Here is a 13,800-nt window from a genome sequence, read left to right on the forward strand (position 1 = left end):
TTGAAGAAAAAATCCAAAGACTAATAGAGCAAGCTAAACATTGTATATTTTCAGTTTTCCAACTAGTAGTATTCTCTCTACAAAAAATTTAGGATAACATTGAATCATCTTCTATTAGCAAATTCTTGTCACCAAAATGATGATGATGATGAGCCTACCAAAGTGCATTAGCTTGTACTTCAGTATTTGCTACCGTGTGTAGCTTCCAGGATACACCACAAATAAAACTTCCATTCAGATATTATATGATGCAGTCTACTCCAAAAAGAACTTAATTTTCACAAGAAACGCCATCTAAATTTAGTTTCAAAAGACCTGTGAGAGTTCATTTGGTTTACTCCATAGAGATAGATGATTAAACCCATTGAGCATCAATGGGGTAAGTAGTGCGAGTTTTCTTTCAAACTAATCGAAACGAAAACAAGACGTGTGGAGCCTTCTCTAAGAAGCCCATGATTAAACTTCATCTGACTGGGCATCATTCCCATGTTACTTAAATATAAAGATGGTACAAATATGGCAGCTAATACTACTCTTGTAACTCTGAAGGATCCACCTAAAGTGGTGAAGTTTTTCAATCCTTTCCTTGGTACCAGTCTCTTTGAGAACCTCCCACCATTACAATAATAATAGTAGTTAAAATGGAATAGCATTCATATGATTCCGTCCTCTCATATTGAACATCAGCCAGACACCAACTGCTGAAATAAGATACAATGAAATGAGACACTAGATTTCAAAACCATAACAAAATTCAGTGTCTTGCAAGTAGACTGGACTTTACAAGATTCCACCACTTGCTAATAATTAATAGAAATTGTTTTCTGAAAGCTTGTTCATAGCAGAGTTATTAACGACCCTAACAATATAAGATCCTATGCAGGCTTATGTTTTAACTTCACCCTAATGACGAGCTTTAAATTTAAGCTTATAAATTACCAACTTCAAGCGCCATGCACCTCAAGGGGCACTCAACCAATAGGAGAGGAGGATGAGGTTCTCAACCATTGTGGCACTTATGCTCTCAATTGGTAGGCTGGAGAGGACCTACCCCTATCTTTAGAGGCAGAGAAGCAAAACAGATGCCCCCTTCCTCTATATATAGGCCAGCCCTATCTATGGCATGATAGCTTTCGAATTCCTAACCATCAAAAATGTAGGTCTAAGTAATTGTGAAGCAGAATATACCACTTCCATAAATTGAATATTTCCTCCGAAACTAGAGTAAATATGTAACCCAAAAGTTTAATAATATTTATCTTGGCAACCTTCTAAAGATGCCCCAACCAATTAGATAGAGCAAAAATGTTGTTAGAAGTATCACGACAATCAAGGGTAACTAGGCCCAAAATTTATTAATAGCATGAAATAGAATATGCCAACAGCCGTACAGCCCAAAACATCTGCAGATACAGACCAACATCATTTATCGTCCAAACTTTAACATATTAAGAGCATGCCTGTCTGCATAAAATCCATGTAACTGCATGATACGAGACATGGGATGGCAATGGTTTTCCCTTAGCTGAATTCATGAAATCAGAAAGTACTAGCAAACACTGAACAAACCGAAGATATTTTTTAAAATTACTGGTTTTGACAATTCAATGGAATGAATCAGTGCATGTGCGTCTCTTTACAAGATTAGAAAATAAACAAACATTTCCTTAAAATATATAATTTGGCTCTCATTCTACTCCAACTCCTTGAATTCATTACTATGTTAACACATTATTGTACAAAATTTGCTTTATCAAATGTTATATTTTACAGAGTACAATTGGTACAGGAGGCTGGCACTTTAGTGGCCAAGATGGAAAGAATCCGATAGCTTTTCAAAGTTTGAAGCTGCAGATGAATGCATCCAAGGTTGACAAAGGCTGACAAAGGAACTGGAAGCATCCACCCCTTTGCCTCCATAAATGGCAGACTTGAGGACATTGTAATGCATGACAACTGTATCATATATAGCTTTTGAGAAATCTTCCTTTACCTGAAACAAGAAATCAAAAAATCTTCAGTATCACTAAGGTTTTCTAATAGCTAACAAATACAGTTTCAAACATACATCAAACATTAAATATCAGAACAAAATTTAAAGCTTGAAAGCAGTTGATTTGTACAATTCTCTCTTTACATTATAAAGAGGTAGACAATTTGCTTCCAACGGAGTGTATGAACTATGGAGTGCATGGATAATTCATTCTAACCTCAAAACAAATGGAAAACCTCTGACTATGTTTGACAGGATGTCTTCAATTTTTTTTTATATGACTATTCTATGGCATCAACATCTGTGAAATCACAGAGAACAGAGATTCAGGAGAGATAATAGAACTAACAGAAAGAGGTGACTTGGTGAACAGTATTGGCAAATAAAAAAAGGGTGAAGCAGTGCAAGTATGGATAAGCAGTGCTACATTTTCTTGGTGCACTACATTCCCAGAGTTGTAAGCACTAAAATGTTTCTCAATTTATCATTTCTCATTTACTTGGCTCTCATCTTTGATGATGGAACAAGCAAATAAGCCTTGCAAAATAGGGATTATAAGCCTTTCTATAAATCTGATAACTCTGCTTACGGGAATGACTAGTCTGAGAACATGCTACAAGTTAATCTATGAAAACAACTTGATAGTATAAGTTCCGGCTTCACCCATCCAATAAATCTGATGGATGCTATTTCAAACAAGATAACTCCGTTATTTCACTCTCTTTGGGAAAAGTTGTACAAAAGGTTTCTCAAAGAAAGGGACCTCAATTAGAAGTTCATGGGGGATTTGCGTTCACCCTTGGTCAAATTATCAGAAACTGGTAGTTTATGAGGCATTATTGAATCCAAAGTTTTGCCAACTTGGAAGCAAGCTTGGGATGCAAGTGCCAAGGCTGATCTTTGCATCACCTATCTCTCAACTATAAACATTACTAGTGCTTTCTGTGGAGACTTGGGTGATAATCACCTACAATAAGTCCTTGAAGAGTTTATATACAGAATACTTTGCAGTGGACTGTGGTGAGTTTTCAAATATTGCAGTACAGCAGAATTTGCTATTTACATGCAATATGATGTTGCAGGTTTTACGGTACATTATATATGTTGATTCACATGCAGCAGCGTTGTGGCAGCAACCACAAGGTGTTTGGAAGAACTAACAACTACATGTGTTAAATGTTTCTAGAGCATGACTAGTGATGCAAAACAAATGCATGGGATTCATGCAGTATGATTTGAGGGCAGGATAATGTACTTCAAGATATACAGAATACTTTGCAGTGGGCTGTGGTGAGTTTTCAGATATTGCAGTACAGCAGAATTTGCTATTTACATGCAATGATGATGTTGCAGGTTTTACGGTACAATATATATGTTGATTCACATGCAGCAGCGTTGTGGCAGCAACCACAAGGTGTTTGGAAGAACTAACAACTACATGTGTTTAATGTTTCTAGAGCATGACTAGTGATGCAAAAACAAATGCATGGGATTCATGCAGTATGATTTGAGGGCAGGATAATGTACTTCAAGATGGCATTAGATATTGCAAGTAGTTCAAAGAAGTTAGGGTGAGCTACCACAAGCGAGGAGCTAGTAGTGTTGGCTTGTAATGTCCACTTGCTATGGCTTTTCCAGTATCTTCAAGAACTCCAACTTTCTTGGAGAGCACCAATCTTTTCGAGAAAGGAATTCTGACAGTGACAGTGAGTTCAGGAGATCAAGATGAAACCAAAGGTACTTTCTGGATGCAGTTTTGACCAGAGCAGCCGGATACACCTCTGCCCCTCCCTGGACACACATGTATCCCCATATCCATATCCAATACGGCCCGGATACATGTCAGATACCATACCAACATGTGCCCCAAAAACCTTGATATTCCAACCGTGTGTGGTAGTGTGATTTGATTTTTTTAAAATTTGACATAAATCATCCTTAACTTATTTAAAAAAACTTCAATCATGCAATTTTTTAATTTCTTAACCTGCACCAAATAAGGAAGACAAATGAAATGTTTTTTTTTATTTCAGTGACCCATTATTTTGGGTTCCTTCCAATGCAACTCAGCTATTTTTTGCATATTGTAAATTTTTTAATCAACTTATAATTATGTATGTAGCAATTATGTGTCTACATTGCGATTAAACTAATGAAAAACCCCTCTAATAACTTAGAAAGTTGTGTTAAATATATGTGTATGGGTTTTTTATGAATGAAATATCCAACCGTATCCATATTGGGGGTCTTAAAAAATGGCCGTATCTGTATCCGATAACGTATCCATGTCCATGCAACTTTGGTTTTGACATTCTGAGATCTCTCCACATTTCTTAGATAAGTTTGCTATTTTTGGAAAGCACCAATTTTCATAAGATTTGATTTCCTAAGAGTTCAATAATATTTTGGCATGGTTGAAATTCATATTTGGTCCATTTTAATATTTTCCGAAACTTTGGCTAGATGTGTGGATAAGAAGTAAATAATTAAATAGTTAAATATTGAGTTGTCAAAACAGTAAAATTAAAAGTCAACCTATATAATTATATTGAATTATTTAAAAAAGGACTTTTTCGAGAGAAAATAAGAGAGCAAAAATAATAATATTTTATTATTCCAAAAAATGCTTATAAAAGGGGATTTACAAGAAAGAAAGCTCATTCTGAACATTTTATGAAACCTTGTTTATTTGGGAGATTGAACCAGGTTCATTCTTCAACTAAAGCACACAAATCATCTTGTTCATCAATTTTGTGGATGGAAACCCACCTAGCTGATCGACGAGATTTATACAGAGTTCACTGTTATACTAAGCGTTTGTGCCATTTGTTTCTGTAGGGTTTGGTAATGAGTTTGTGTTGGTTGTGCTCAAGTAGAGAAATATATTTCCAGTTGAGATTGTGCTGAGGTAAATTTATTAATAATTTGTAAATAAATAATAAATTTGTGAAGCTTGAATATCATTGCATATTTTACAAGTTAATGAAATTGTTATTACTATGGGAAATATTTTATTTTAATCCCAAACATTGTCATACCAATTTGGGGTTAATTGAAATTATCATACCATATTACTCAAGGCAGCAATTATTTTCCCTAAAGGGGGACTGTGCTAAAACCTTCTGGATTGTACATAACCCTTTGCTCGTCATAATATCATACATTTTACATATCCAGTCAACTACAGAAGGTTATTATCCTGCATAATTAATTCATATTCAAGCATGTCAATTGTTTTGACTATGGAGTGCTGTAGCAGTTTGTGACATCTTCATATGCATGAGAAGTTGTTAAAGGGACTCAGCTGCCAATATACTCATTAGTCATTTACACTTTGTAAGTCAAATAAATAGAGTGGTATCCATTTGTTTGACAAATTGCCTGTGAAGGAGGTTGCATGCAATTATTTGACAAAAATGTCCATGAATAATTGAATGTCTACAAATGTTTGTGACAATGTCCTTTAGCATTCAATATAGTTGAAGCTGATTCTAGTCCATTAACACAATCATTATTAATTGGCACCATGTTCCCTAACTGTTTGATGAAATGTCCTTGAACTTACATTGAGAAATATGCAAGTTTATAGCAGAATTTTGATAGACACGTTATATCAATATTAGTCTGCGCATGATTGTTTATGATAATTGCAAACATTCAAGAACATTTCAGTGCAGTAATTAAATGGCTATACTGGAAACAAGTATTCATCCCCACAATGTTAAGGTTGTAACTAATAATTCATAGAGTGGAGCAGAGGTAGAATGTTTAAGGTGATTATCCATGTGGAGATGTCATACTTAGTGTTATTTTACAAATGATGATGTTATGTATGGCCAAAATATGCTTGCATGAGTTTTGGTATTCAACAAGTTGGTTAAACAGTAAGGTAGGTAGTATTCCCATGAATATAATTGTGTATTAGACATTGAGGACATTTGCACATTGTTGGTGTGTGATAATTAGAGCGATTGTAGAAGGAGGGTATGCTACAGATTAAGACTCTATAAAAGTTTCCAAAGATGTTGTATTGAATTGGTATTGATTCTGAATAATATAAATTGTAAAAAACTCTTAGTAGTGGGTGTTGGTAATATGTGTTGTCATTGATGTCAACCTAACATCTGACAATATATGTTGTCCTGGATTATTGTGGTCATTGATGAGATGATTGGTTGAGTAAAGTATTGTTGCTGTTGTTGAGGAAGTGTTTGTTGGCATTAGTGTTGTGACTGACATGAGTATCTCATAGCAGCAAAAATCATTTGGGGAAAAAATCGGCAAACCAAAAGTATAAGTTCTTTTTGAAAAAATCGGAAAAAAAACCAGCAAAAAATCGGATTTCTTAAAAAACGTAAAAAATTGTAGAGAAATAGTCAAAAACTACCTTTTTTTTTCAAATTAAGGACATTTCCATAGCACAGAGATATTGAGAGCAAATATTATAGATAGTTTATCGGAGTTTATCCCATGAATTGTCGAAAATACATTTTTATTCATATCATTGATTACATTGCAAAAAACATACCACAATAGCATAAATAATAACTAGATGGTGACAATTGACCAAATGTCAATTACAATGTAGTCTGTAACTCTGTACAAATTCAGCCTATAATCTAAGTACAAAGTTCCAAAAAATCAACTGTAGCCAATGACATATTAGAGAGTAGGAGGTCTTGATGTTGAAGCTCCTGAGTAAAAGCCTCTCCTTATTTGTTCAATATCACAAGGATTCAAGTTGGCATCCGTTCGAATCTCAAAATCCTCAGGCTCAAGAGATTCATCATCATTAGCTATCCACTTAGACTCTAGATCGATCTCATCAAGGTCAATTGGCTTGTCGTCCTCAATAGTACCTGTTTTTGTCCATTTATGAATTAGACTTTTTCTTATAAGTGAAATACATAATGAATACAATTTCAACTACTTCCTAGTATATTGAAAGTCTAACCTTGAGCTCTCTTTAGCTCAAGCAAAGATTGTGGTGAGCAAACACCAAGTTATTCATCTGTTGTGTTAGGTGGTTGCATTTCTTGGAATGTATGTGTTCAAAACACTCCAAGCATGCTCACAAGCGAATGAGCTACATGGCTGGCTCAAAATGTGTTTTTGCCATCCATCTAAGATTTTTGGTTTCATGACCAAAAAACTCCCACTATTGCGCTGAAAAACACATTAATTGGAGATGATATCATGTAAGAATATCTTAAAATCTTAACACATTTAATGGTCATGTTTACAAAAATAGAGAAACTGTTAAAGGTTTATAACTTTATAGAAGCTAACTAGTTGGAAGATCTTCTTGCCTTCCACATCAACCTTAGAGGAAAGAAACCCCCTTGCTTGCTTGTACATTGGCAACTTTGCCATAGCTGCATGCAATTGTTCTAGGTTTGAAAACGTTTTCTCCATGCATATGAACAAGTCCTATGTGACCTCAACATCATCATGTCTGAATGAGGAGTTATAGAATATAGGACAATGTTGGATTGAGATGGTATCCCGCAACATGGAGAGGAGTGCATCTGTCGATCCCATCTTCTATCAATTATGTCCCATAATAGCATGTATCTACCTTTGTTGTTTTCCATCCTACTCCCCATCACCTCCTTGGCCTCCTTGGCCCTATCCATGGCCTCATACAAATAACCTAAGTTACCGGTTCGGGTTCGAAGAACCCAGTACGCCGTTACGGCAAAATTTTGAAAAGGGGTTTGGGTTCGTTTGGGTTTGTTAGTACAAAAACATGTAAATTATATATATATATATATATTTGTGATATAAGCATGAATTAAAATTTGCATGTCACATAGCATCATATAAACAACAAAACAAACATAAGCTTGTAATCATAGCAACATATACATCAAGTTTAATATCAAAATGACAAAATATTCAAGTATCATTGTTTCAACTTTCAATAATCTAAAGTTTAATCATCAAATGAATCATCTAATTCAGCCTCCTCCTCCTCCTCCTCCTCCTCATTGACATTGACATTAGATGAGCCAATGCCACTTGCACTTGCACTATAAGTTGGCTCGATTTCCAAGTCATCAAGTGTCAATGCAAGAAGCTGAGAAGCGGGAGCATCCAAATCAGTATGCTCTGGCTCTATATCCCACATCTTCGTTTCCCCTTGTGTATAGTCACGTTGTTTGTGTGAAAGAAGACGTAGGTTGGAATGCACATATACTAAATTCTCCGCTCTTTTTGATAACAGCCTATTGCGCTTTACTGAGTGGATGAAAGAGTATGTGCTCCAATTTAATTCTGAAGCAGATGAACTAGCAACCTATGAAGACAAAGTAAACAATTAAAGTTATACATTAATAAAAATAAAATTACTAGCAACCTATGATGACAAAGTAAACTATAAATAAACTAAAACTTGTAAATTTAAAATTTTAATTAATTAAACTTACTTGTGATAAAACTTTTATAGCGAGGGGTTGTAGGTGTTGGAAGCATGTGCCATTGAAGTACCACCAGCTATGAGCATCCTTCTTGGATCTATGACGAAGTGCATCAACACTCAAACCATTCCCATTTGTGAATTCTATGAACACATTTGTAACAACAATCTCACAAATCATCATCAAGATATAGTCTAAGAAGTGTTGCCTTGTACCCATCAGATACTTCTAGATCTCTCCATGGTGGAATCCTTCCTGGTTTATCAAGAAACTGATTGCTATAGTACTTAGGTGTCAAGCCATAGGCAAGAAGATGGAAAGGAGTGGTCATCTTATTCCACCTTTCTACAATAATTACTTCCAGTTCTTTGAAGAATTTCTCCCGGGGGTCATTCTCTTTTTCATTTATAATGACCTTTATTTTTTCAATCATTGAGTCAATGCCATCATAAATCTCACCTATGCAAGGCCTATCCATGTCTGTATAGCGAATCATGTTCATGATGGGCTCAGTGATAGTTAGGAGATATGTAACAAGATCCCACCATTTCTCATTCAATATTCTCTCCCTAATTTTTTTTGCCCTCTCAATGCTACTTTGCTTCCATACAGTCCAATTGGTGCTGATCACCATATTGCATAGTGCCACTCTAACTTTCACAACTCATCTTAAGACGATTGTGTTTGATGCAAAACAGGTCTCAGCAACCTATAACACAAATTAATGCCAAATGATTTTAAAAAAGCCAAACTTTAAAGAAGAATACACAATATAGCTTACACAATGATATTATGAACATTGAAAATTAAAAAAATCAGAAAATGTAAAATTAAATTACTATTTCACTTACCTTCAATAGCTCCAAATTCGAATAGGTTCTAAAAACCCCTTGAGACATGTGGTGGTTTGTGATAAACATCTGGATGTCCTCAGCCTCTGCATACACATCTCTGATCCATTTTATTTTTTGCCCAATCCTTTGTAGCATAAGATTGAGTGAATGTACCGCACAAGGTGTCCAAAAGATGTGATCATAGCGTTGTTCAACCAACAAACCAGCAGCTCTACAATTTTTTGCATTGTCCATTATGACTTGGACAACATTGCGGGGTCCCACTGACTCAATGGCAGAGATGAGAATTTCTGCAATAAATTGGCCATCTTTTATTTGGCCCTCACAATCCATAGCTTTCAAAAACATTGCCCCTTTAGGGAACAGCACTATGACATTGATCAAGGGACGGTTTTTAGCATCTTTCCACCCATCTGAAACAATTGTTACACCTGACTCAACCCATGAATCCCTTATGGGTTTCAATGCATCTTCAACCCTCTTCACCTCTTTCTCCAATAATGTTCCACGTACCTTCTCATAACTGGAGCCCTTATACCCTCTTGGAGCCTCATTAACACTTTTTATCATTTGCTTCCAATATGGGGAGCGAACAACATTGAAAGACAACCCATTTGCATAAATGCACCTTACTATATCTTCGTCAACATTGTCTCTACTCTCATTTTGGAATGCGGTTTCTAAAGGCCCCTTTGTTCTTTTACGTGTCAAGGGTGGTTCACTTTGAGGTTCATTTGTGGCAAAGAAGGGATGGTCTTCTACTACAATATTGGGATTAGAAGGGGCTTGCATTCCCCTTGTTTTCTTTGATGCGGTTTGGTTCAATCTACGGGCTTCTCTCTCTTCTGCCGCCTCATGCTCCCTAATATATTTCATCACTGTCTCATCTGGTATAGGTTTACCATCTTTTCCAGGGCATTTTTTGATGCCTCTTCCTTTTATTCCACACAAATGGCCTACCACCCGATAATATGAACTATTACGTTCAATACCACATCCTTGGCATCTCCAACAGAATCCCCGACCTCCTGGAAGTAGTTTTACAATTTCAACATACTTCCATAAGCAAGAATTTGGATCATTTCTTTGTTTTGCAATTATTTGTTCATTGCCAATGGAGGAAGATGTAGATGCCATTCTAGTTCATATGGCAAGAAATAATATAAACATATTCAAAAACAAAAACTAAATAATGAAAAAAAAATCAAGTTTCATGTTTGACAATTTGTGAAACAAAAATTGTTGGAAAAAAATGTTAAAAAACCTACCTCTTGCAGCCAATGGAAGCTTGAAAATGTATGGAAATGATGCTGCAACACTTGTTGAAGCTTCAAAACTCAGTCTTCAACTCCTCCTCTTTGATCTTGGAAGCCAATTTTGTTCACCCTTTCTTCAACCTGCTCTCATAAAACTTTTGTTTGCAACACAAATGAGGTGAAATGAGTGAATATAATGTTTTAGAAGTCACTTTTAGGGTATAAGTTTCACTTTTTAGAAGGCGGAATTCAAAAAAAAATTAAACTTTGCATATATTTTGCTTTTTTGGGTCGCCCGGGTTCGACCTAGGTCCACCCGAGTTCGACTGGGTTCAACCCGGTTTCGACCAGGTTCGAACCACCTCTAGGTTTTTCGAACCCTCGTCTAGCCTAGTTCGAACCGGACCCGAACCAGGGACCCATTCGAACCAAGACCAGTACCAGGGGGGTCCAAGGGCGAACCCGGTAACTTAGCAAATAACCCATGGAGGATTTATCTCCATCCACTAGTCTCAAGACTTTTACTAGAGGCTCTAAAAAGTCTACAACTTGCTCGACTACCTCCCAAAAACTAGTAGAGTACATGTACTCTGCCACTGCTATGCCATCTGCTTGGTTTGTGAACCCAGACTTCATCCACTCATTTGAAACAAAGATTCGTTTTGAGTTCATTTTTTGATGGCAAAGAATCTGTAGTGCAAAGAAATGTGTTGCAAATCTTGTCACACCTGGTCGAACTAGCTCCTTGCCCTCTGTGAAAGAGCACATCATACACAAAACCCTCATGTGATTATAGATGAATTTTGTGACTATGCGATCCTTTTGCAATACCTCCTTAACCCATTCAAATTTTCCAATATCCTCTAGGGTTAGATCAAGGCAGTGTGTTGCACATGGGGTAAAAAACATAGAGGGGTATTTATTTGTCAAGAGTCTCCCAGAAGCAACAGAAGTAGCAGCATTGTCTGTAATAAACTAAACCACATTTTGTGGCCCTACACCTTTGACCACTAGGTCATACATCTCAAATAATGCAACTGTTGATTTCATTGTATCAGTTGCATCCATCGATTTCAAAAATATCGTGCCAATATCACAAGACACAAGAAAGTTGACAAGGATTTGGTTCCTTCTATCTATCCACCCATCTGACATAATGGTGCAACCATTATTTGCCCACTCTAATTGATGCTCATGAATAACATCGTTAACATCTTGTGTTGCGTCAATGAGCATGGTAAACCTTAATGTCTTGTAAGATGGGGCTTGAAACCCAAGACTTGCACCCGAAATAGCATCCACCATACCTTGCCAATATGGAATGGCAAGCTAGAGTAATACAAAAAGTCTGCAATCGCCTTTCTTACTTGTTCATGGAGATTCTTTCTCCATCCTATACTCTCCAAAGAAGTTTGTGGTCTTGGTGTAGTATGAGGTGCAAAGAAAGAATTAATGTTTCCTCCACCCATGTTTGGGCCACGTGCTTTAGTAGGAGGTGTTGACCCAAATTCCCTAAAATACTGTTGTGCACCACCTTCCTCACCCAAACAATTGCTCCTTACATCATTAGAATTAGAAACTACTTCTACCCCAACTCTTGCCCTTTTTGCCTTACCCTTAGAAATCCCAAGAAGAGCTTGTTTTCCCTGAAAGGTGACATCTACAGGGCATTTAGTGCACTTAGTGGTATCAAGTCCTACTTCCTTCGCCAAATGCCATTTGAAGCGAAAAATGCCACCAATTATTTCTTTCAAACACCAATTGCATTTAACCTTCGTTGTACCTGAAACTAGTGTGCATTGTGTCCATGCAAAGTCTTTTTGACATGGCATTATGATCAAATCAACAGATTTGTCAAAGCATTTCAATTTAGTTTTTCATGGTTTGAGCTATCAGCTAGCAACAAGGATGTGCTTTTGTCCACTTCAATGAGTATGAATCTATAACCCTATATTATTTCATAGCTTCCACTATTGCATGTTAAAAAAAAATTGATTATGAATTGCTAAAAAATTGATCATGGATTACTAAAATCGATTAAGAAGAGAAGGATTCTCAAAAGCACTACTAGTTCTATCATCTATTTTTGTGAAAAAATTGATTACCAACTTTAAGCTCAACCGTTATTGCATTAATTGTAAGAAAAATTAATACAATAATAAATATCCAACCCTAGATTAAAATATCTCATTCAAGACAATTAATTAATAAGTATAATTTGTAACCATTCTAAGTATAATTATTATAGATTTGTTTTAAAAAATACTTAAAAATTTCAAACTATTTTATTTATTAAAGATTTTATTTTTATTTTTTTTATTTAAAAACAAAAGAACTTTTATATAAATGAAAAAAAAAATACATCAATTATTTTATTTATGTAAAAGTTATTTACTTTTACATAAATAAAATTATTAATAAATAAAATGTTTAAATTATTTATTTATATAAAAGTTATTTTGTTTTTAAATAATAAATAATTATAAAATAAAATAGCTTTTACATAAATAAAATAATTAGTATAGAAATTTAATACTAATTATTTTATTTTTAAATTAATAAAAAATTATAAATAAAATAAATTTGAAACAAAACTTTTAACACCAATAAAATAAATATGGGTTGGAATTTTTACCGCATGTAGGCAAAAACTCACTATAATTTTTCATTAATTTAAAAAATAAAATAATTAGAGTAAAATTTCTATAGTAACTATTTTATTCATGTAAAAGTTATTTTATTTTATAATTTTTTATTATTTAAAAACAAAATAGATTTTACATAAATAAATAATTTACATACTAATTAATTACTAAAAATTTATAGATAAACTAAATTTAAAAATTAAATTTTAACATTAAAAAAATAATACTAGGTTGGAATTTTTATCGTACGCAAGTAGAAAACTCTCACAAGATGCATATAAAAAAATTAATAGAAAATTATAAATAAAATAAATTATAAATATAAGTTTAACATTAGTAGAATAAATACTAGGTCGAGATTTTTATCGCACAAAATAGAAAACTCTCATGGAGATGCATATAAACTTTTAATAGTTAGAATTTTTTACTGTATAATATATAATTTCATTTTACGGCAAACATTTGAAAGACAGATACAATGAAAAAAATTACAAATAAAATGTGTACCGCACACACACAGAAAACACTCACGGCATGCAGGTAGAAAACTCACGACACAGATGTAGAGAGCTCGCTCACTTGCTCCTTCAGATGATTTCCCAACTCCCACGTTCACAGATGGAAGTATTATTG

The 13,800-nt window shown here is 34.7% G+C and overlaps 1 protein-coding gene across 1 annotated transcript in view; it reads right to left on the minus strand.

Annotated features, from left to right (window-relative positions):
* Positions 1–1,560: 1,560 nt before the first annotated feature.
* Positions 1,561–13,800, minus strand: part of LOC131078659 (glycerol-3-phosphate acyltransferase ATS12, chloroplastic) — a 92,713-nt gene continuing 80,473 nt past the window's right edge. The window contains exon 12 of the mRNA XM_058016404.2: positions 1,561–1,993. Within this exon, the coding sequence (XP_057872387.2) occupies positions 1,802–1,993 (192 nt within the window). The 3' untranslated portion in view covers positions 1,561–1,801. The remainder of the gene's footprint in view (positions 1,994–13,800) is intronic.

This window comes from Cryptomeria japonica, chromosome 2 (genome assembly GCF_030272615.1).
Source record: "Cryptomeria japonica chromosome 2, Sugi_1.0, whole genome shotgun sequence".
In the NCBI taxonomy this organism is placed as follows: Eukaryota; Viridiplantae; Streptophyta; class Pinopsida; order Cupressales; family Cupressaceae; genus Cryptomeria; species Cryptomeria japonica.